This window comes from Aricia agestis, chromosome 10 (assembly GCF_905147365.1).
Source record: "Aricia agestis chromosome 10, ilAriAges1.1, whole genome shotgun sequence".
In the NCBI taxonomy this organism is placed as follows: Eukaryota; Metazoa; Arthropoda; class Insecta; order Lepidoptera; family Lycaenidae; genus Aricia; species Aricia agestis.
The window spans coordinates 9883121-9908694 of NC_056415.1; the positions used below are offsets into that span (position 1 = coordinate 9883121).

At 35.9% G+C, this 25574-nt stretch overlaps 1 protein-coding gene across 2 annotated transcripts in view; it reads right to left on the reverse strand.

The window, feature by feature from the left end:
* Positions 1-2370: 2370 nt before the first annotated feature.
* Positions 2371-25574, reverse strand: part of LOC121730997 (zonadhesin-like) — a 28974-nt gene continuing 5770 nt past the window's right edge. Inside the window, exons 5-36 of one of the 2 annotated variants that reach the window (XM_042120277.1) lie at positions 25322-25498; positions 25046-25240; positions 24599-24796; positions 24254-24463; positions 23997-24173; positions 21254-21454; positions 20528-20725; positions 20132-20341; positions 19875-20051; positions 19594-19794; positions 18988-19185; positions 18482-18691; positions 18137-18313; positions 17734-17919; positions 17436-17630; positions 17012-17203; positions 16719-16895; positions 16435-16620; positions 15908-16102; positions 15480-15665; positions 14437-14625; positions 10605-10802; positions 9408-9581; positions 8318-8524; positions 7926-8020; positions 7257-7400; positions 4173-4376; positions 3812-3910; positions 3584-3724; positions 3118-3330; positions 2890-3031; positions 2371-2605 (exon numbers count right to left, since the gene is read on the reverse strand). In XM_042120277.1, the coding sequence (XP_041976211.1) occupies positions 2472-2605; positions 2890-3031; positions 3118-3330; positions 3584-3724; positions 3812-3910; positions 4173-4376; positions 7257-7400; positions 7926-8020; positions 8318-8524; positions 9408-9581; positions 10605-10802; positions 14437-14625; positions 15480-15665; positions 15908-16102; positions 16435-16620; positions 16719-16895; positions 17012-17203; positions 17436-17630; positions 17734-17919; positions 18137-18313; positions 18482-18691; positions 18988-19185; positions 19594-19794; positions 19875-20051; positions 20132-20341; positions 20528-20725; positions 21254-21454; positions 23997-24173; positions 24254-24463; positions 24599-24796; positions 25046-25240; positions 25322-25498 (5786 nt within the window). In that variant the 3' untranslated portion in view covers positions 2371-2471. The remainder of the gene's footprint in view (positions 2606-2889; positions 3032-3117; positions 3331-3583; positions 3725-3811; positions 3911-4172; positions 4377-7256; positions 7401-7925; positions 8021-8317; positions 8525-9407; positions 9582-10604; positions 10803-14436; positions 14626-15479; positions 15666-15907; positions 16103-16434; positions 16621-16718; positions 16896-17011; positions 17204-17435; positions 17631-17733; positions 17920-18136; positions 18314-18481; positions 18692-18987; positions 19186-19593; positions 19795-19874; positions 20052-20131; positions 20342-20527; positions 20726-21253; positions 21455-23996; positions 24174-24253; positions 24464-24598; positions 24797-25045; positions 25241-25321; positions 25499-25574) is intronic. The other variant, XM_042120278.1, reaches the window with a different exon arrangement.

Consider the following 25574-nt stretch of genomic DNA (forward strand, 5'->3'; position numbering starts at 1 on the left):
TGAAAAAAAAGTGAAGAAATTAAAAACTACGATGTTGCCACTTTTTAATTTCTTCATTTTCTTGATATACTGTACTTACCATTTTGTCGGAATCATTAATATGTGTAATTCATGCCAAATTACAGCTTTGTAGATCCTATAGTCTCTAAGAAAAACCGCGGACAGACAGACGGACAGACAGACGGACAGACGGACGGACAGACAGACGGACAGACGGACGGACAGAACGAAACTATAAGGGTTCCTTGTTGACTACAAAACCCTCAAAAGTATTGTGTTTACTGTTTACATGGCTTATGTACACAGTAAACACAATACTTTTGATTACTATGAAAATGACCAAAGTACTTCAATGCGTTTGGTTCAGCAACCGGACATACAATATTATGATGATAATATAACGATAAAGCTACAACATGACGTTATCACAATAAATAATTATCATCGGCTCATGTAAAATAATTGCTTATGAATCAGGGAAGCCCTTATTTTACATCGTGCATAATAAATTAATATATTTTTTAAAAGAGTAATCATACTTGTAGCAACTATTATCTATTATGTGCTTGTAGTTTATTCTAATAAAATATTATCGTTCAAGCTATGACATACTACAAGGTTCGACCAACAACCGTATTTGTGGCTCTATCACTTTAATAAAAAAAAAACGAAATTTAAATATTTTATTTCCCTAAGGAACAATCTTCAACTCTTATAATATATAAAATTCTCCTGTCACAGTTGTGCGCGATCTTCTCCAAAACAGCTCAACCGATTATAATGAAATTTTGTACACGTACGGTCGGGCCACACTAACGAGAAACGCCGTTAATTATTGCGTTAATTCTAAAACATGTCATAGCATTATCGCCTTTAATTAGTGGCACGTAAAGGCGATAATGTTATACCAGAATTAACGCGATAATTAACGGCGTTTCTCGTTAGTGTGGCCCGAGCATTAGGCCTGAGAATAAGACTTATTTTTTATGGCAAGACAAAGTTTGCCGTGTCAGTTAGTAATAATATAACACTTTCTGAACTGTCCTCTTCGTTCTCTGTTTAGTATTTAATATTTATGTATTTTAAAAAATATCCTGTGCGGTCCTGAATGATGGTGGGTGGTATAAGAGAATAAAAGCTGGCTCTAGATTCATAAAATTTTATATTGCAATTTATTTTTACTATTAAAATTCATAAAGAATAACAACACATTGGCACGTTAAATAATCCATCCTATCTTAATATATATATTTCTTGTGTGCGTGTGTATGTGACTGAACTCCTCCTAAACGACTGGACCAATTTTGATGAAATTTTTTGTGTGTGTTCGTGGAGATTCGAGAATGGTTTAGATTTACAGTTTGGTCTACTGGAAAATGTTTTTTCAATTAATTTCTTATTTATAAGGAGTTGTTGATTTTGGAATGTTTTACATTAGGTCCGGCGGACGGCGCTATCATCGCATTCAATATTATTATATTTCAATTTTAGTTTGTCCTGACAGATGGTGCTACGATTAATTTGAAAAAAATTTTGTTATTCAATTCATGTGCTGATTAAAATATTAAATAAATAACACATAGGCTACAATTTTAACCGACTTTCAAAATGGGGGAGGTGTTATGTTCGTTTTCTTATATTCAACGATTACTCCGCCGTTTGTTAACCGATTTTCAAAATTTTTCTTTTGGTATATAGGGTATCATCCCAATTTGGTATTATATTCAGAAAAGTGGTGATCTGATGAAGGATCCATAAGTAATCGAGGGAACTCCTCAAAACTTATAGGGAAACATATGGTGACTTCGGTTTCGTGAGAAGTATTCTAAGCATATGCTACCAACAAGTAAAATTTTGCACCGAGATATACCTGGTATACCGTGGTTCGGAAGGTGCTGAGAGAATTCCTGATTCTTTATAGATACAAGTTTGGGAGTTTCGGCGTTGTTTTAAGAACAGAAAGCATATGCTACTATGCAAATTACATTCTTCATCATCATCATCATCATCATCACTACCATATTATACCATTTCATAGTCTTTTAGATCGAGACTCGAGTTTGTCAAGCGATAATTAAAAAAAATCTATATCTACCTAATATTATAAACCTGAAGAGTATGTTTGCTTGAACGCGTCAATCTCAGAAACTACAGGTCCGATTTAAAAACTTATCTCAGTGTTAGATAGATCATTTATCGAGTAAGACTCATCATTTATCGAGAAGGTTATATTATATTATTACTCTAAGACTAATACGACAGAAGAAACTCAGGAAAATGTGGGAAAAACGGGGGATATATTTTTTATGGGAAAATGTACCTACGGATTCTGTAAAATTTCTAATTTACGCGGGCGAAGCCGCGCGGGACATCTAGTATTATTATTAAATTTAAACATAGTTATATAAAGTGGTAGTATTATCTGTAAACAATTTGATGATATTTATAAATTCACGAATTTTATTATAAATTTACTGAGGGCCAGCATATCTGCCACAAAACAGGGGGTTTCCTCTAAGTAAGAGGTAATAGAGGAAGCTGCGGTCCGCGTTGAAATCTATCGGATCTTCAATCACTCCCACTGATGTGACTCCCACAACAATTGCTGAAACAGAACAATCAAATTTGGATGTTATTATTATAGTTAACAACTTGATTTTAATTTATTAATTGATATAGTCTTTTCGGTATGAATCATGACGTCATCAATATTACATTTAACATTCTTAACCAAATTTTGTGAAAGTCGCTATATTTTCATTAATTTATTTATACCTGGGACAGACTAAAATATTGTGATAATTTGTAAAATGTCTGAAATACATACCAAAGCATGTTACAGATGTAAAGCTTTTTAAAAAAATATTCTTTTTTTTTAATATACATTACCATTTCCAGCCGCTGCTTCAGCCCCAAACTCGTCCACGGTAATTTTTGCTAACTGTGAAGCGTAAGATACAGATACGTTTTCTGGTTTCGCGAATATTCCACTTAACCCCGAATCTGATTTAAATATTTGTTTGACACCAGCCTAAAATTAAAAAAAATATATATATTAACTTATGTAAGTACTATCAATATCGTCTTTTTTTTCTTTTTCTAATCGTTCATACTTACCTTTTCCAGTATATCCTTTAAATCCGTTCTAGTTTCCGTGCCAAATGACGGTAAGGATAGGTCAAGTTTCTTATATGAAAGGTTCGATAGAACAGCTGTTATGGATGCAAAGCCTAGCTGTTCTTCAAGCAAGTTGTCCATGCCGTCAGCTGTCTTAGGAGGCAGAAGGATTAGCAAGGACGCGTTCTCATTTTGATAAGGTAACTCAACAACCTGTAAGTAAGAACAAGAGCTTTATAAAACATACATTAATCATAAATTACCATTTTAATAAGTAAATAAAATATATTAAATCGTATGATTTTAAATTTCGTTTGATCTATTTTTTAGATATTCATTTTCTTTATACATTTGATACATAATATTATAAAGAAATCTGTTTTCTTTCTACAGTTTCTTATCGAAAAAGAAAAAAATACAATAAATCAATGTATGTATAAAATTATTTCTTAATATTCCCGTTTACCTGTGCCTGTGATTTTGGCATAACTCCATATCTGAACCTTGAAACTTGATTCATCATTCGTACAGTTACGGTTTTTGTGTCGGATACGTGAAAGTCCCTTGGCTGTGTGTTCTTTATATTGAACGGTTTGGAAAAATTGGCCTGAAAATAAACAAATATTTGGGATGAATATAATTATTATTATTTATTTTTACTGCTTCATATTTAAGGTTTCTAAATAATATTTACCCGCATGTAGATTGCATTTGTTAGAACCAAGCGCGTATCTGCATTGAGGCTGTTTTCAGGAACTAAATTTTGAATGAGGTTATTAGTTTGACTCGCAATCTGTGGAATTAAAGAAATAAAATAAATTATGCTAATACTGCTATTGATTTATAAATAAAACTGAAAGGCGCTTCCCTCCTCAACTCTCTGCACCAAAATTCGTCTATCGTGCGGGAGAAAAACATATCCCATATCCTCTCTCATCTCAGTACCTATGTCCATATCTATCTGAATCGGTAAAAGCTTGAAGAGGTTACAGACAGACAGTTAGACATACTTTCATATATTTATAATATTAGTAAGGATGGATAACAATACCTACCCAGTCATTAATGGATTTTGCAGCGTCTTTGGGGTTGGAGAAGTCAAGATTTTGAGCTTCGGCCAAGAACACATTCCTTGTGACTTCTTTGAAACTCTCACTGAACGGGTATTTTTCACTTCCGTAAACTCTTTCTGCGAGTCGAAGTGTTATATTTTTCTCAGAATTAAACGATATCAAGTACGGTGGTATAGTTCCTCGTATCTGAAATTATGAGTTGATAATAATATATATTTATTTAAGTAATATTAATATTATTAAGAAATTAAAAGTTTGGAAAAACGACTACATCACGTACAAATACTTTTTCCAAATTTTACTCTGAAAGCTGCTTCACAAAAGATGTAAAATCGCATGACGAAAAAAACAATATTCATTTCGTTTAAGGCTTTGGACCACTCAGAGTTCCATATTCCACGAATTTTACCTTTGGGGTGGAGATTAAATAATTCCACAAATAAAGTTCCATGAAATTTCCTTTATCTTTTACGAAATATGAAAGCGTTTACTTTCCATGTAAATACTAGTCTAGTTTTCAAACTTCAGAAACCTTACAGAATTATCGTTTTTGGGGGCCTATTCGGAACGTGCACGTCAGTAGTGACATATTTTAAAAGAAGTTTTAGGGCCATGTGTCAAAAATAAACAACAAGAGTTTGTAGGGGGCCAGAGGGCTGGAGCGTATTTTGGCCAGCGATTAAGCCTGACCTTACAGCGGGGCAATGTGGCTAGAATTCTGGGCACTCTCCCTAAGGGCAGCAGTATGGATGACAACCTTTTTTATATTTAAACTGTTCTTTTTTTTTTTTACTTATTATTACGCTATTTTTTATTGCATTAGTTTATGGTTTTAATATAATTTTTTGTATTAAAAAAAAAGTACTTCTACTTCTTACCTTCACCTTTTAGAGTTTGTTTATTTTGTAAATATTAAAGCAAATAAAGTATACATAGAACAATAATTAAAGGGTTATATTTAGTTAAAAACTACTTGTGGAAAATGAATATAATCATAAAAAACTGGTTTTGAGTGTGTAAAACACCCAATAAGTTTCAAGGCCCAATCTATGCTAAAAGGAAATAAATTGGTGTTAGCAGGACATGTAAGGGATGTAGAAGAGCTAAGAACTAATGGCAATGTTATTTAATAAGAGCCAATATAATTCGCCGAACATTTACCGACTTTAGCACCCTATGAAACAAGTTCAAACGTAAGTACTCAACCAACCAAAAAACGAAACTAAACATTTGGATAAAGCAAGTCTAAACATTTTTATTCATTCTTACAGATAGATAATATCGATCGGCCATCGGGTTGTTGCTGGAGTAAAATGCAGCTGCGCTTATAACCAGCTGCTGCTTTAATCAGTAACAAAAATACGAGCAATACTTTATACTTGAAAAAAAAATGTATTTTTTTTTAAATCTTGTTTTTATTTATTTTTTACAACATTAATACTCTTGAAGAAAATCGGAGTCTATAAATTTACTAAAACACTGCAAACATTCTTCATGTTTCTGAGTTAGGTAAACTTTCAATCAATGAGTTTCTAAAATAGTAACATAGAATATCATTGCTTTCACTATGGATTCTAACTCGAGCAATAACAGGTGTTTTCGGTTTTGTTCTTGAGAGTACTCGTTTTATTTTGCTCAAAATGGGGGCATAATAATTTTAACTTTTTTACTCCTTTTATCAAAAATAAAACTTGCTAACTTGAAAAACCTTTTTCATTCAATACTCTATCTCCAGCTTCTAAAAGATAAGATAAATCAGAAGTAGTATCTGGTTTATCGTCATTTGTGAGTCACTATTTCTTCCACCTGATAGGTACTTTGGATTTAAATGAAATATTCTATGAAACTATCACTGCAAGTTTTGTCCAGAGAGAGAGACCATCGTGATCCATCATTCATCAACACTAAAATAATAGTTAGGTACTCAATTAATATCTTTATAAAATGCAACTCAAATAAAATTGACTTGACTGATAATGCAATTTTAGGTTATATCGAATCACACACTTTTTCATTTTTACAGCAGCTATCCATTTATATCTGATCTAATTTCCTAATGGATTTAGGAAAACCATTAAATTTGTATATTGACTACCTATTTCTGCTATTATTTTTGCAGTCTACGATACAGAAATAATTAAGACCAATTTCTAAAAACAAGATTGACAAGTTTGATTGACTATTAGCTGAGCCCCTTTGGTTGCATATTTTTGCTGTGGCAAGCGTGGCAATCGCTTTCTTTACCCCCTCCACCCACTTCGCACGCTCCGAATAAACAATTTTCATAACGGTTTCACTCCAAAAGAAATGTTTACTTGAGATTATGACAATATTATCCCACCAAAAACATTTTCATGTAAAAATGTTGCCAAGATGAGAACATATTAATATTATAGTTCGTCGTGTCAAAAAGTAGTGAGATCTCATGTAGAGCCAAGTTTCTAACCTTACAAACTCAGCCCTAAATCTAAAAACCTTAATTTTACACTAAAGCACGGCAAAATATTTGATAATAATATAACATGTCAGCCGCACGAGGAGAATCTAAAAACTCTACACATTAGTCAAAATCGGTGGCCTGGCCAACTCTCATATTATATCTTAATAATTTCAACTATCTGGCATTATTCAAACCAAAGTTACGAGGGTTCAAAAATACGACGAAACGTTTCGAGAAAAGGTAGGTAGTGCCCTTGCGTGCTTCGCTTGGCTCATCTTGGCGGGGGCACTCCCGTGCCCCCAGATAACTTCTTTATACTTTCTGTCAATCTCTTCATTGAATTAAATTTAAGTTATCATTTAATGACTACCCGCATGCATCCGACCGCTGGGTAAGGATATCAACAGAGTCATGGGTAGCCGGGTTGGCCAACGGTGGCACAGTATCGAGCAAAATGGAAGACTCTGGGTGAGGCCTTTGCCCAGCAGTGGAACAGCATGATAGGCTAATTAAAAAAATAAAATTAACTGTCTCTGAGTGCGGCCTTATTTTTAAATTTTGCATATTTGAGCTTTGCATATTTTGTATTTTTGGGCGTTATCAAGATGCACATTTTGTATTTTCACCTGTTGTGGAGAATTGAGGTTCAGCAAGGCGTTGAGTTGTTCTAACGCTACACCTGTTGCGAACAGGGCTAATTGTGCCAGCAGGAATAGAACGCTCAACGGGGACGCCACTACACTCTGTCCCGGGTTATTCTTCGCGGCTTCCTGAAAGATACACAGGTTTTTCAGTTTTGTCCACGGAAGATAAAAGATTAATGAGTGTATATTTTCTCTATGGTGAAAGTGTGATTTTTAATTTCTATTTTCATTTTCTTTTAAATATTATGTTTCTATTAAATTTTCAAGATTAAAATAATATGTTCTGTGACCATAGTTCTTTTTTGTGTTCTGTGGTTACATCCATATATAATCCAATGTTTTTAATTAAAGCTTGTGTTTTTTGTGATTGTGAGAAATAAAGTGTTTTATTATTATCAACCCCGAGGTTCTAAGCTCAAGTTAAGAGTGAGAGAATAATCATAGTCTTCAAAGACATGTTCAAACTACGGTTCAATGTTCATTGTTCAACCATAACATTGCGTCATTAAATAGCCTTTATATTCCATAATTACACGTTGCAGTTTATGCTAGTTGGTAATGATTAGAAAACATATTGTATAGAATATAATTATGTATATTATATAGATTATAATCGTTATTTTCTAGTTATTATAAAAAAAAATCTCTCACATATAAGAATCTAGAAGTAAAAACACCGTTTCCATTTTCAAGTTGAGCAGCTGCGTTTACATCTCCATTTGTATTGCTGCCAGTCTGATTCTTTGCTAAAATTAAAGTAAGTACATGATTTTTAATCCGCTTGCAGCTTTGATCCGTGATTATATTATCTTCGAGGATTACATGATTATTTTTAATGCGGTGGTTAACATTGACCACTCCTGTTCAATTTGAAACAAAAATGTTGAATATGATTGCGTTTTCTCTTAAAAATGTTTTTTTTGTTGTACACTCATAACTTCAAGTATATCAAAGATCAGTAATAAGCATAACTTGGTGCTATAAAAAACATAACTTCTCATGCATTTATGTAATACTTTAAGCTCTTTTGCAACATCACCCACCTTCTGGACATTGATTCTGAGGAATACAGTCGCCATTACTGTTCCTCAAGTACCCGGGAACACACTCGCAACCCGGTACGCAGGATTCGTCAGAACTGGATGGTGTTGCCAGGGCTCTGCAGACCCAAGGTATGGACAACTGCGCGCAGTTGCTTCTGTGGCAAGCTCTATTCGTGCACTTGGAAAATACTTCGTTTGGACCACAGGCTGTAAAAAATAGTATAAAGATTGGGGGGGAAAATGGTACATTTTTCCACAGCATTATAATGTCTTTGTTTACGTTACGCTTAAATTGGAACACAATAGACTAAAATAAGATGTAGATCCAAAACTGATCAATGCGTCAGTTAGATACTGCTAATCGAAACTATAAGTAAAAACTACACACCTAAAAAGTTTAAAAATTTGTAAAAGAGTTCTAAAAGGATAACTTTTATGATGTTATCCTACAAGAACGCCTACCTACTGATTAGTATGCTACATTTAATATTATGACAAATATATTGAAAATACTTGAAAAATAAACCCGGTATAAAAATACGGTTTGTAAGTACAATTGAAATTCCACACATAGCTTACATAAAAAAATAACAGCTGACAAACAGATATGGCAGTTTGTGCTACACTAAGCTTTCGAATACTGTGGAAATGGTAAAACAAAAATAGATGTATAACAACGGAATTCAGGTTCGCAAAGTTTATATAATATGCATTGGATTCTAAAATTCCTCCTACATTTGACTGTTGAAACTACACAGGAAATATCAAATTGCCCGATACTGAAAAAGTAAATTCACTCTTCTTAGATACTTTTGTTTTTTTTTTTTGTTTTTATTGAATTACGTACGCGTTTCGTTCCCGTGGTCCTGAAATCTAATTCGTACAACACATACTTATACAAGAATTCTGTTCTCTAATGTTTGCTGAAATTACGCTGTCTCCCAGGAATCAGGTGATCTAATATTTGCTATAGAGTACTCTGTATATGTCTACAGCTGTGTAAAATGTATTATATTTACTATATAATACATTTTATACTGTGATTGAAGCAGCTGCATGGGAAGGAGATAATTGTATATATAATACATACTGCACTTGTCAGGGAGGACGCATGCATTCAGCACGGTGTCGAGTAGGAAGCCGGGCTTGCAATCACAACTGTTGAATTCGCATATCTTACGACATATCTTTGTGTTGCCGGTACATTTTGTGTTGCAGTATACCCCGCATCCAGATACAGCGTTCGCGTCTCCCCCGCACGACGCTGCAACATATTGTGTAATTAATTTCTATTGTTTCATTTGCAGTATTATTATATCAGTACATAGGTGACTACCGCTGTATAACATTTAGAGTCTCATGTATCTAGGTAGAGACTTTTGATGGAAGTATCTTCGTTTAACCAGAATATTTTAAAGATATTATGAGAGGGGTGTAATTTTGTAGTTTTTTTGGTAGAAACTAAACAAATATTATATTAGATTCGACCAAATCAAGTGTCTATATTAAAATCATTGTATTTCTACAGGGTGTAACAATACTAAGTGATAATGCTTATCACGTTGATTGCCAAGCCAAAAATAGTGAACTTATCGAGATGGCCAAAACATAAATTTCGTTTAATTGGGTTATTTTGTTATTCTATATACAGGCCATGCCCTTCGCCAAAAAGGTAAATCCCTTCCCTAGTGGCCAATACTAATGTCATAAGGCATAGGCTGGAGGAGGATCGCAAGGCTGGCGCGCTTGCGATCCTCCTCCAGCGGCATCCTAAGAGTTTTCACCGACAGATGGGACTCTCGTCTTCTACATAGGTGGATTACGATTCACTGTTGTTAATATGTAGTTAAAGATATGTAATTTTACTAACAATAGGTTAAGAATAAATTGTTACTAACACCTATGGATGAATAATCTGAAATAAATTATTATTATTATTATTATTATTATTATTATTATTATAAGCCATTACGCTACGGCCACTTTTTTAAGCGTAAACAAAATTGTAAGGCACTACCACGCGACGTCGCGTGGTCGGCCACAGGGTAGAGGACTGCATGACGTGTAATATTGTGGCAATGAACGTGTTAAGGGTGTGTAATGGGTCCCTTATATAGAGTTCACTGTAAAAGTAGCAGCGCTGAAATAGTGAACTCTATATACAGGACACCCTAAAGTAGAATCACTTATCACATAGTTTTGTTACACTTGTATAATGTATATTTTATAATTTTAGGCGAATTCAAAATCAAAGACATAAAAAAAAAAATAACAAAGTTTTACTTACGACACGCGCTGTACGGTATGCAAGTACCGTTTTGATGTTGTACATAACCTTCACTGCAGATGCAGCCGGGCTTGCTCTGGCAGCTTAGACCAGTGCTTAGATCAGGACAAGCTACTGGTAACCCGACTTGATCACAGGTCTTGGGACGGCATACGGCGTCTGGACATTCCACGTACTCTTGATTTCGTCCACATTGAGCTGATGATGATAAGAAACAAAGGAGGTAGTCATTAACAAAGTCCACCTTTTGAGGGTATGTTGATGACACGTCCATTTTTTTAATTTACTACCTAATTTTATTCAGTGGCTGTATCTATCTATATATATAAAACTCAAAGGTAACTGACTGACATGGTGATCTATCAACACACAGCCCAAACCACTGGACCGATCGGGCTGAAATTTGGCATGTAGGTAGACGTTATGACGTAGGCATCCGCTAAGAAAGAATTTTGATCAATTCTACCCCCAAGGGGTCAAAATAGGGGATGAAAGTTTGTTTATAATAATATTTGCTAACACGAGCGAAGCCGCGGGCAAAAGCTCGTTGGATTATAAGTTAGGTCAATTCAGACCGCAATGCGACGCGTAGATGCAATGCATATTATTATATCTACGCGTCGCGTTGCAGTCTGATTCGACCCTTACACGATACGTAGCGTGAATAACATTATTAATATTTTACAAAACAAAATAAACTCTAGCAGATTAACACACCTATTATAATGCATCACAAATATTTTATTTGTAATCCATACTAATATTATAAATGCGAAAGTATCTCTGTCTGTCTGTATGTCTGTCTGTCTTGCTTTCACGCCAAAACTACTGAACCGATTGCAATGAAATTTTGTATACAGTTATTCTAGAGTCTGAGAAAGGACATAGGCTACATTTTGATGTGGGAAAATATCTTTCCATGAAAATATCGATGAAAATGAATTCGCATTGCGCGTGGCCAGTTCGAGTCCCGCAGGCGGAACAAAAAGTTTTCAATGTTCCTGGGTCTTAGATGTGCATTAAAATAAAATTTCAAAAATCTTAAACTTATTTTATGTATAATATTATAAAAAATCCAGAAATATATCGATGCAATGAACATTTTAGTTCTGATACGATTCAACAGATGGCGTTTTATTTTTTACTTTATTGTAACATAGAACTAATCATACTTATTAGTTAGTATGTTTTCGTTTTTAGTTTTTAATAAAATATAAAGTTTAATATAAAAAAATGAAATACTTATTGTGTGCACACTGCACAGCTGTATTGATTAAAGGGGTACCAGGGTTTTTTTATAAAAGCTTTTGACACCAATTTTGTTGACATCGCGCGCTATAAACTGAAGTCCACGCGGACGAAGTCGCGGGCAACAGCTAGTATTATATATGCGGTGTGTTACATAGTACAGCTATAATATACCAATTAATACCACAAACAGTGAACCAAAATAGGTTTTTACATTGTGCGGACGGCCGCGGTTACCGCTAGTTGGTTTATTGCATCATTGTATATAGTAAAAGCAAATTTAACTAGAATGTCGTGTACCACATTTACTAACCATACCATTATTACATGCAGATAGGCATGGAAAATAAAACCCGGCCAAGTGCGAATCGGATTCGCGCACGAATAGTTTTTTCTGTGGGAATTGGGAGCCCGCCTTAAATATATATTTTTTTCGCATCGCAGAGAGCGCAATAGACTAAACAATCTAATAATAAGTATAATAATTATTATGTATAAATTGTACGATACATTGTGTTTTCATGCGATGTCCAAGTCGATTTATTTATTTAAAACGTAAAAGATTTATAATATTGATATGGTAATAACTTACGTAATAACTTGAGACAGAAGGTCTCCTAGGTAGGGACTGAATAAAATAACCGACTTGGTATTGCATGGATCTCATAAATTTTTACAGTATAAAAACTGAGTTGCGAGACTTGGTTTTTTTACAGGATGTTTTTGATGGGATCTCACTTCTTTTTGTAGTCCTACTTTTCTCCTTTTTGGTACCTTTTAATACTATAAGTAATATCAATACTTAACGATTTTTATAAGAAACAAATAAAACTAACAATTAATAATAATATAATCACTATGTATAGAGTATTACTATACTACTTGCCTTTCATGCCTATCCAATATCCATACTAATAATATTATAAATGAGAAAGTGTGTTTGTTTGTTTGATTGTCCTTCCTTAATCCTTCACGGCCTAGCGAAGCAACCAATCGACTTGATTTTTGACGTAGACTTAGTTGAAAGGATGAAGAGTAACATAGGCTGGTACTGGTCTTGGAAAAACGTCAGGTTTCTAAAGGAGGTTTACAAGAATATTCGTCTTTTACGCGATTTTTTAATTCCACGCGAGCGAAGCCGCGGGCAAAAGCTAGTGCTTCATATATATAATAGATACCTATCTTCAACTATTACTCCTTCGAATATACGAGTACGTACGGAAATATCGATGGTACCGGTACAATGATTCATAAATTGCAGTTAATGTAACTTTGTAATCTTAAACATGTATATGGGATTAGGTACAAAGTTATTCACGAAGTTAGAGAAAGAAGAAGAAAACTAGACAGTAATGATAAAATGTTTATTAGGTTTTCCCTTAATTAAGACACTAAACACTAGCTAGATATCTCTCTTACGACGATAAACCGGAGATATTGATGGTAGGGGTACAATGATTCATAAACCGCAAATGTAACTTTGTAATCCTATACATTTATATGGGATTACAAAGTTATTTACGAAGTTAGCGTATCTAGAAAACTGGACAGAAATTTTGAAATATTTGAATTTTTCCTTGATTTAGACACTAAACACTAATTATATTCTAAATTTGAAGGATCTATGTCTGCTAGAAGTGCCTTAGACTTTTGGTGATCGGTCAGTCAGTCAGTCAGTCAGTCATTGACAAAATTAAGAAACTTTAACAAGTTACAGCTCTTAAACTACTGGTGCAAATTGAATGAAATTTTAAATATACCGTGTTTATACAATGCTTGCTTAGCAACTGAAAATTCAGGCTTGTTGGTTTATCCACAATGAAGTTAATTGGGAGAGCCATGCTTCGGCACGAATGGGCCGGCTCGAACGGAGAAATACCACGTGCTCACAGAAAACCGGCGTGAAACTGCGCTTGCGCTGTGTTTCTCCGAGTGAGTGAGTTTACCGGAAGCCCAATCCCCTACCTTTTTCCCTTCCCTACCCTCCCCTATTTCCTTTCTTACCCTCCCCTATTCCCTTCCCTACCCCCCCTATTACCTCTTAAAAGACCGGCAACACACCTGCAGCTCTACTGATGCTGCGAGTGTCCATGGGCGACGGAAGTTGCTTTCCATCAAGTGACCCGTTTGCTCGTTTGCCCCCTCATTTAAGTTTTTTTTATAAAAAAAGGGGGCAAACGAGAAAATGGGTCACCTGATGGAAAGCAACTTCCATCGCCCATGGACACTCGCAGCATCAGAAGAGCTGCAGGTGCGTTGCCGGCCTTTTAAGAGGGACTAGGGTTATAGGGGAGGGTAGGGATGGGAAGGGAAGGGTTTACCGGAGGCCCAATTCCCTTCCCTATCCTCCCCGGATAGGGAAGGGAATTGGGCCTCCGGTGAACTCGAGTGAGTTTCGCCGAGTGAGTACTCGGCGAAACACAGCGCAAGCGCTTTTCACGTCGGTTTTCTGTGAGAACGTTGTATTTCTCCGGTCGAGCCGACCCATTCGTGCCGAGCATGGCTCTCCCACGTATAGTATACGTATAGAAGTATCGGGAAAAAGCTAGTTATGATTTAGCTTAAAATATATATATATACATACGTGGACAATCCTTGATCGGTACACATATTCCATTGGCATCTCTTGCGTATCCTTTGATACAGTAGCACTTGCCGTTACACTTGATATTGATAATGTCACAGTTGGTCTGATTCCGGATGCTGAGTTCAGAGCAGACATTATCACAAGCTGGCCCGCAGGAATAGTACTCGTTTGGTCCTGTGCACTTTCCTAAAAGAAACATCATCAGGAGGCCTAGCAATCATCTTTCATAAGCAGTTGGTATAATATTATTGTGTGCTTGTGATATAAATATGATGTAAATGTTATGACAATAAAACCAGTTGTCGAGAATTTACAATTAAAAATAATTAACTTTACTTCCCACTTAGGATAAGTTTTCATTCATATTTGAATGGATTTTACAACTCATGAGCAATAACTCATTTTTTACTTCATCATCTAGATTCTAGCTTATACGAGTATAATAATATTATATCTAGCTATACGTAAAATCTTCATTTTTTGGATTAAAAATAATTTAACCAGTGCTAAAGCCTCCATTTATGCAAAAAAATTACAGTTTTCAAATTGTTTATAACCCATTTCTTAAATTATGATGGGAGTTGATATTTTATTGATTATTTATTGCTATTTATGACTGTTTTTACATATGAAGTTACTGCAAATAAAGAACTGATTACTGATTACAATGTTGTAGGTACTATATTAAAATATACATGTCCCAATTTTTACAATGTGAGGAATAGTAGTTAGTTGGCTCTTGGCTGGCAAAGCCCATGATGAGTAAAAGCTAACAAATCTCAGAACTCATATAGCACTATACGACATAATAAATTGAAGTTAATTGAATTTCTTTTCAAGTCAAAGAGGAATTTATTTGAGACAGTTTAAATGAAAATATATTATTTTTATTTAATTATATATTTCACGCAGAAAACATTAAAAACATAGAATAATTTCTAAAAAACTTAGATTGACCAAAAATGATAACACCAGCCCTACAAAGACACAAGTAAACTTAATTTATAAAATATTTATCGAGTATCAACTTGTGTTCTTACCACATTCCTCGGTAGAGATGCACTCATTGATTTTATTTCTGAAGAATCCTGGCCTGCATCGGCACTCAAACTCTGTAGTTGGAGGTTTAAACTCGGAACAAATGTAGCGTGCTGTGATACTGATGCAGGTTTGAGGTGGACAACTCACAGAACGAGCGTATATCTCATTTTTACCATTACATGAAGCTGAAAAAAAAACGTTTAATGAACTCTAGCAAGCTGAGCTGTATTGTATCGACGCGGCGACGGCATCGCATGATTTATCGCAATATTTTTTTAAAGATGTGTCCAAACGATTTGGTTCTGCTTTAGCTTAGTGACTGGTTAGTCGTTGTAATGGTTATGACTGGATTGTTAACTTCCTAGGGTTCCGATGATTCTAGGTTTTCCAGTATCTTTAGTTTGGTAATATTAAAAGGCAAACTTACAACATTTATCTGCAGGGATGCACTCGTCTATCTCGTTTCTTAAGAATCCTGGCTTACAGCGGCACTCATATTTGGCAATACTAGTCGCATTTTGTGGAGGACAGTTGATCAGTGCAAGTCTACTTAGGCAAGTTTGTGGCGGGCAGCTCACGGCCTTTGCGTACACTTCATTTTTCCCACATTTTGGAGGTTCCACTAAAAAAAATAACCTCTTAATTACCATAAGCTGAAATTTAATTTGCAGACAAAATATCCTGTCTTCTTTGCGGCAGTCACACACCCTTAGAAATCATACATAGGAAGCACTCTTATGATATAATAATATATTATGTATGTACGTTCATTAATTGCAGCAATGGATCTAGGTGATCGACTTTAGTCTAATAATAATCATTTTAAGGTTTCTTGATTACTCAAATATTATTATCTGCCTTATTTTTATTAACCGTTTCTTTCAAAGCTTATGTCAATAGCAATAGCTTATAGTAAAAAAAAAACCTGAATAAAGACTAAAGAGCCATACTTACAGCATTGTTGCTTAGAAACACAGTCACCAGACCTATTCCTGAAGAACCCTCTCTTGCAGTTACATGCCGGGATACACACTTGGGCAACAATTGGACATTTGATGTTCTTGCCTATAGACTCACAAACTCGAGGTGGGCAGGCATTCTGACATCCCCATTCTTCGTTAGGCTTATTACATTTAGCAGCTACGACACAAAACATATTTTTAAGTAAAGTATTGTAATTAAATACGTTTTGGCCAAATAGCACCGGGATAGGATCACTTTGTAACAGGCATACTTACGGCAGTTCTGTGGCAAAACGCACTTCTTATTTAGAGTATCATAAATGTATCCATTTTTGCATGCACAACTATTCGACCGACATATAAAAATACAGGGTGCATTTTGCCCGTAGTTGTCACACGTTTCACAAAATGTACCACAACCTGTTGTAGCGTTGGGATCACCACCACATGAAGCTGAAATTAAAAACAGAACGGTTTTTTAAACAGTTTCTATGCTTAAAAAGAAGTTCATAATACTTAATTACAGTCGAAAAGTAAATTTTTGGAAATACTCAAATATTGGCACTTACGACACCGTTTCTCTGATACGCATTTTCCATTATTGTCTCTCACAAACCCAACTTTACAGACGCAACCTGGGCCATGGCTTGCAGTGATACCAGATTCAGGATCCAGACAAGGTAACGGAAAGCCGAGATCTGAGCAAGTCTCGGGACGACATACTGGTTCAGTTACGAATTCCGCATTATCACCGCATTGTACTGAAATAAAAAAAAACTGCTTTTAAGGCAAGCAATAAAGCAGGAGTGTCGGTACCCATCAGCCTTATACTGAGCGCTGAGAGTAATAAAATTACGATTATTACTAAACGACGACTAAAGGAAATACTTAATATAAGAAAAGGATGTCAGGGTGCAAAAATATTATTGCGTCTGCGTATGTAATGAGTGTTAGTATTAAAAATTATAGTGTTTTGGATGATAATGTACAAACCTGGATTTGGACATTTCTTTATAGGTATACAGATTCCTTTAGCGTCCCTCGCAAAGCCTTCTAAGCAGTAGCACTTGTCGTTACACTTTATATTGATGATGTCACATTTTGTCTGATTCCGGATGGACAGTTCTGAGCATACGTTGTCACAAGCACCACCGCAAGAGAAGAATTCATTGGGACCGGAGCATTGGTCTGAAATTTCAAAGTGTTTTTCCTAACTCCGTAGTCTTATCAACTAAGAGAAAATTATGTAAAATTCACAAAATGCTGCTACGAAAGTTTGGTAAATACTTACCACACTGTTCTTTAGTAACACAGTTACCACCAGCATTTCTGTAGAAGCCCGGAGCGCAGACGCAATCTGGTTCACAAAATTGTGGGCGAGGTCGACATTTGTATTCTCTATCTTTAGCTTCGCAAGTTCTAGGTGGACAGGCATTTTTGCATCCAGTAATTTCGTTAGGTTTGTTGCATTTCTTAGCTAGAATAAAATCATTTAATTTATATAATATTTCAAAAACTGGGTAATCTACAGATCCGTAATTGGCAGAAAGTGGACCTATCTAGTTGGATGAAATTTTGTCAAGCCCAAATAGGATTAAAATTGACTTAACATAGTCCGACCAAATAACGTATGCCCGCTCTTTGCCTATAAATAAATTGATCTCATGCTACATTACTAAAAAATCAATACTCACAGCAGTTTTTCGGTAAAACACATTTCTTATTTACAGTATCATAGATGTACCCATCTTTACAAGCGCAGCCGTTCAGTTGGCATGATAGTATACAAAATGCTTCTTGTCCGTAGTTGTCGCATGTTGTACAGAATGTACTACAACCAGTCGTAGCGTTAGGATCTCCTCCACATGAGGCTGAAAATAAAGTATTGATGGTTCCGTTAATTAATGCTATACAGTTTCTAAAAAGGTAAAGTAGTCACTATACAATACTATACACATTATACTGCATCACTGCACTACCCTAATAATCATTCTAAACATTTCTCAGGATCTAACAGTAAGTATTGAAAAGGTACTTACGACATTGCTCAGCTGATATGCAGTTTCCATTGCAGTCTCTAACAAATCCTTCTTTACAGACACAGCCTGGGCCTTGCTGACAAGTCTGGCTTTGATTGTTATTAGCAATAGCTTGCAGACAGCCCAGAGGGAACCCTAAATCTCCACATGCTTGAGGACGACAAACTGAATCCTTGCACTGAACATATTCTTCGTTTGTTCCACATTGAGCTAAAATGTTAATAATATCTCATTTAGTAAAATTGCGTTAAAGGTGTTATTTTAGAAACATCCTTAGAACTTAAAAGGTAGTTATAATAATATAAACGTTTTGAAATTTAATAGGAATTAAATATGAATCAAATAGACTCACGTCGTTATCGACATTTGTTGCTAGGAACGCATATCTAATATCGCTTGTCCTCATCATCAGTGATTTCTTTCACGAAACATAATATACGAGTAGTATATTATCTTAGAATATTTTAATATTATTCTTTGTACTTTACTATTTTCCCTTTACTTACGTGGTGGGCACTGACTGGCGGGGACGCATCTTCCATCATCAGTTCTGAGTAGCGGTTCCTTGCACTTACACCCTGGTATACATCCTCCCGGTACCACGTCGACACATATGCCGGATTCAGGTTGGGAACACTCCCACCTACCACAGGGCGCGTTGATGCAGCCGTAGAGTTCCTCGTCAGGTCGGCAATTTAATGGAACTGAGAAAAGAAAAACAATTTCAAGGTCATATAAGAGATGGCCGTTTGATCCGTCATCCATCTGAACATTTTGCAGTTAGGTCGTTAATATATTAGGGTAGACACTATGCCTCTAGAGGCATTATAGTGTCTTAACAGTTTTAGTCGATTCATAGGCAGATGGCGGACCTACGTAATTTGGTTGCGGTATGTTATACCCAACCAGATCACGGACAACATTGAAAAGAGACGTACACATGTGTGACACACACACTGACACACCTTAAAAAATTATCACTTTTTTTGTTACACCTGTTTAGTAATCTTAGTTACTCGTTTAATTTTACTTTGGATATACTTAATATGCAATGTTTTATGCTATTATGTTTATTTTTCGATTTCAAATATGAAAGTAGGGCGGCGACTTACGGCATTGGTCCTTGGTAACACAGTCACCAGCTGCATTTCTATAGAAGCCGGGAGCGCAGATACAAGTTTGTACACACGGTTGAGGGGTAAGTGGCGAAAGTGGACATTCGTATATCCTGTCTTTAGCTTCACATGTTCTAGGCGAGCAAGTGTTATTGCATCCGGAGATTTCGTTAGGTTTGGTGCAGAGTTGCTTAGTAGCTAAAAGCAAGTGTGCCAATCAAATAAAGATAGTTTTACGTTATATATTGTATTATACCTATATATTAAGTTACACTTACGACAGTTTTGTGGGAGAACGCACTTCTTATTGACAGTGTCGTAGATGTAACCATATCTACAAGCGCAGCCGTTCAGTTGGCATGGTAGTATACAAAAAGCTTCTTGCCCATAGTTATCGCATGTTGTACAGAATGTACCACAACCAGTCGTAGCGTTAGGGTCACCTCCACATGAGGCTGAAAATTTTACATACTCGTCATAAATCGGAGCCAAAATAACAAGCCAATAAATAGCTGAAAAGTCTAAAAGTACTTACGACATTGCTCAGCTGATATGCAATTTCCGTTGCTGTCTCTTACAAACCCTTCTTTGCAGACACAGCCTGGGCCTTGTTGACAAGTCTGGCTTTGATTGTTATCAGCAATAGCTTGCAGACAGCCCAGAGGGAACCCTAAATCTCCACATGCTTGAGGACGACAAACTGAATCCTTGCACTGAACATATTCTTCGTTTTTTCCACATTGAACTAAAATGTTAATAATATTATCCCATTTAGTAAAATTGCATTAAAGGTGTTATTTTAGAAACACCCATAGAGAACTTAGAAGGTAGTTAAAATATAAACGTTTTAAAATTTAATAGGAATTAAAATATATGAATCGAATAGACTCACGTTGTCGACATTTATTGCTAGGAACTTTACTTTACTTACGTGGTGGGCACTGACTGGCGGGTACGCATCTTCCATCATCAGTTCTGAGTAGCGGTTCCTTGCACTTACACCCTGGTATACATCCTCCCGGTACCACGTCGACACATATGCCGGATTCAGGTTGGGAACACTCCCACCTACCACAGGGCGCGTTGATACAGCCGTAGAGTTCCTCGTCAGGTCGGCAGTTTAATGGAACTGAGAAAAGAAAAACAATTTCAAGGTCATATAAGAGATGGCCGTTTGATCCGTCATCCATCCGAACATTTTGCGGTTAGGTCGATAATATTTCAATTATTATTCCGACTCAAGAGGCATTGTGTTTTAACAGTTCTAGTTGGTTCATAGGCAGATGGCGGACCTACGTCATTTGGTTGCGGTATGTTAAATTCAACCAGATCACGGACAACAATGAAAAGAGACACATACACAGCACACACCTTAAAAATTATCTCTTGTTATTTTTACACCTGTTTCGTAATCTTAGTTACTCGTTGGGGTTAAATCAGACCGGAACGCGACGCGTAAATGCATTTCTACATTTATATGGATTTGATAGATTTACAAGATGTCTCACGCAATTAGTCAAATCCATACAAATTTAGAAATGCAACTACGCGCCGCGTTGCGGTCTGAATTGACTCATAGATTTTACTTTAGATATTATACTGATTATGTTTTGTTTATTTTTTCGATTTCCAATTTGAGAGAAGGGCGGCGACTTACGGCATTGGTCCTTGGTAACACAGTCACCAGCTGCATTTCTGTAGAAGCCGGGAGCGCAGATACAAGTTTGCACACACGGTTGAGGAGTAAGTGGCGAAAGTGGACATTCGTATATCCTGTCTTTAGCTTCACATGTTCTAGGCGAGCAAGTGTTATTGCATCCGGAGATTTCGTTAGGCTTGGTGCAGAGTTGCTTAGGAGCTAAAAGAAAGTGTGCCAATCAAGTAACGATAATTTTACATTATATTATATCCCACCAAGAACATTTTCATGTAAAAATGTTGCCAAGATGAGAACATAATAATATTATAGTTCGTCGTGTCAAAAAGTAGTGAGATCTCATGTAGAGCCAAGTTTCTAACCTTACATACTCAGCCCTAAATCTAAAAACCTTAATTTTACACTAAAGCGCGGCAAAATATTTGATAATAATATAATGTGCCAGCCGCACGAGGAGAATCTAAAAACTCTAAACATTAGATTTCATTTCTTTTTGTAAGCTGTTTACGTTGTTTTTTCTTTTAGTTCATTTTTTAGGGTTCCGTACCCATAGGGTAAAAACGGGAACCTATTACTGAGATTTCGATGTCTGTCCGTCTGCCTGTCTCCAGACCGTATCTTAAGGACCGCTTTAGCTAGACTTCTGAAATTTTCACAGATTGTGTATTTCTGGTGCCGCTATAACAACAAATACTAAAAACAAAATAAAGGAAATATTTAAGGGCGACTCCCAATCCAAACATTAAGACACTTGAAATTTACACAAAATCCTTAATTATATACGTACTTACTTTAATATTTGATAATAAAATTGAAATAAAATAAATAATTAAGGGAGGCTCCCATACAAAAACACAATTTTTTCTCCTCCTTTCGCTCTATAACAGTTTACAGTACGGAACCAAGGTAACCAAACCAAACCGAAGGGTGCGAGTCCGACTCGCACTTGGCCGATTTTTTTTGTGTATTTCTTTTAGGGTAAAAACGGAACCCTATTACTAGACTTCATTGTCTGTCCGCTATCCGTCTGTCTGTCTGTCTGTCTATCTGTCTCTTGGATGTATTTCATGCATCTAGCGACGGCCGTCGTGACTTACCGACTATCATATAAATTATAAACTTTCACCTTATTTTTAAGTTTCCGTACCCAAGGGGTAAAAACAGGATAGGGTCCCGTTTTTACCCCTTGGGTACGTACTGAGACTTCGATGTCTGTCCGTCTGTCCGTCTGTCCGTCTGTCCGTCTGTCCATCTGTCTGTAATATATATATCTGTCTCTAGGATGCATCTCAAGAACGGTAGAACTAGAGAGTTGAAATTTTCATCGATTATGTATTTCTGTAGCCGCTATAGCAATAAATACTAAAAAAATTAAAATATTACGGCGATTTAATAATATAATATTCTCATACAACAAACGTGATTTTTTGCTATTTTTTCCTTTTGATAATAATAGATGTCGCTGCTGGTCGTCTACATCGCGATATAGCTTGCACGAACAGTTTCATATAGTTTTTAATGCACTCTAATCGACAAGAGATGTCACTGTTGGGCACCTACATCACACTATCGATGACGCGAAGATGTTGGGTATAGCCGTCGAACTTTCGAAATATTTTTTTTGTTTACCCATCGATCGTGGAATAACGAGACACAATAGCTTATCTATTGTTATCGCGGTTGGATGCGGCCGCTTAGGGCTTCATGAATTAACTAACCGTAAACCGATGTTGTTTGCATTAAAAATATATTTTACTGGCTACTATACTAATTATCCTAAAATTCCTAATCAAGTTTAAGTAAACTTGAAATAGATTGAAAGTTAAGTAACTAATTATTATTATTATAATTAATGAAATATTCTTATTAATAATTAAATATTTGCAAAGAAATGCTAAGACTACGACTATTCTTTGAACGTACTTACGCACCCAAAGGGTAAAAACGGGACCCTATTACTAAGACTTCGTTGTCTTTCCGTCTATCCGTCTATCCGTCTGTACGTCTGTCTGTCTGTCTGTCTGTCTCTAGGCTGTAACTCAAGAACGGTAATAGCTAGAGAGTTGAAATTTTCACAGATTATGTATATCTGTTGCCGCTGTAACAACAAATACTAAAAATAATATTAAATTTATATCCCATACAACAAACGTAATTTTTTCGGCCTTTTTTGCTCTATATCAATAATGGCAACAGGTAGGTACTTGATTTTTTCTCAAAGTCCTGAATTATATGTCTACTTTAATGTTTAATAATAATATTAAAATAAAATAAAAAATTAAAGGGGGCTCCCATACAAAAAACACAAATTTTTGCCTTATTTTGCTCTATAATGGTACGGATATAGGTTAAGTTGGGTCTGATAATTTTTTTGTTGTTTCAGTACTAATATTATGTTACACACCAAATTTCAGCTTTCTAAGACTTCAGGAAGTGCCCTAACAGTTTTGATGATCGGTGAGTCAGTGACCAAATTGTGGGTTTTTGGACACCTATAAAATCTAAAGTATAATAGCTACGATATTCAAACTTTGCGCATTTAATAACTATACCCATGTTATTATATCTTAAAAATTTCAACTATCTGGCATTATTCAAACCAAAGTTACGAGGGTTCAAAAATACGACGAAACGTTTCGAGAAAAGGTAGGTAGTGCCCTTGCGCGCTTCGCTTGGCTCATCTTGGCGGGGGCACTCCCGTGCCCCGAGATTGTATTATACCTCCAAATTAAGTTATACTTACGACAGTTTTGTGGGAGAACGCACTTCTTATTGACAGTGTCGTAGATGTAACCATTTCTACAAGCGCAGCCGTTCAGTTGGCATGGTAGTATACAAAAAGCTTCTTGCCCATAGTTATCGCATGTAGTACAGAATGTACCACAACCAGTCGTAGCGTTAGGGTCACCTCCACATGAGGCTGAAAATTTTACATACTCGTCATAAATCGGAGCCAAAATTACAGAGCCAATAAATAGCTGAAAAGTCCAAAGTACTTACGACATTGCTCAGCTGATATGCAATTTCCGTTGCTGTCTCTTACAAACCCTTCTTTACAGACACAGCCTGGACCTTGCTGACAAGTCTTGCCTTCATTGTTATTAGCAATAGCTTGCAGACAGCCTAGAGGGAACCCTAAATCTCCACATGTTTGAGGACGACAAACTGAATCCTTGCACTGAACGAATTCTTCGTTTATTCCACATTGAGCTAAAATATTAGTAAAATCTCATTTAGTAAAATTGCGTTGATCGTTGCGTCGATATTATTATAGAAACATCCTTAGTAGGAGGTTAAATAAACTTTTTAAAATTACTGAATTTAATATGAATCAAATAGACTCACGTTGTGGACATTGGTTGCCAGGAACGCATCTACCATCGCTTGTCCTCAACAGCGGTGCTTTGCATCTGCACCCAGGCACGCAGCCTCCTTTTACCGGGTCGATGCATATACTACTAGGTTGGGAACATAACCATCTACCGCAGCCACCGTTGGCACAGCTATTGTATTCTTCATCAGTTCTACAAGTTATGTTTGGAACTGTTGAGATGAAATGAATGAGTAAATGTTTTTTTTATTCTTAAAGTAGTTAGAAATTAACACTTTTAGAATTCTACTAATTACATGATGCCTACCACCGGTTCAGCAACTAACCTGGTGAGAAGAACCGACATAAAAAACATGCAACAGTTAATAAAATATTTTTGAAGTTCGGTAGAGTTATAGAGGTATAATATTTAGACATCTCTTAGTTAATGAAGGAATGAAAAAAAATCTAGATGTACTTACAGCACTGATCCCTAGGGACACAGTCTCCGTTGCTATTCCTGAAGAAGTCAGGTGCGCAAACGCACCCCTGCTCACAATCTTTTGGTGGTGGTGGGCATTTGTATAGCTGTTTGTAGCGTGTACTTGCGCATGTTCTTACTGGGCAAGCGTTTTTGCACCCTAATATTTCGTTTGGTTTGTTGCATGTTTTAGCAGCTGTAAACAAACCAAGAGCTAGACTATTTGGTTCAATATTGTGTTTCGTAAGTATAGACTAACAAAAAATCATGGACTTACGACAATTTTGTGGTAGAACACATTTTTTATTGGCAATGTCGTAGATATACCCGTCTTTGCAAGCGCAGCCATTCAGAATACAAGATTGTATGCAAACTACTTCTTGTCCGTAGTTATCGCATGTGGTACAGAATGTACTACATCCTGATGTAGCATTGGGATCACCACCACATGAAGCTAAAATTTGTTAAATAGAAGATTTTATTTCAAATAGTAGATTTTATTTCAATTCCATATTTTGGACCTTCATGCA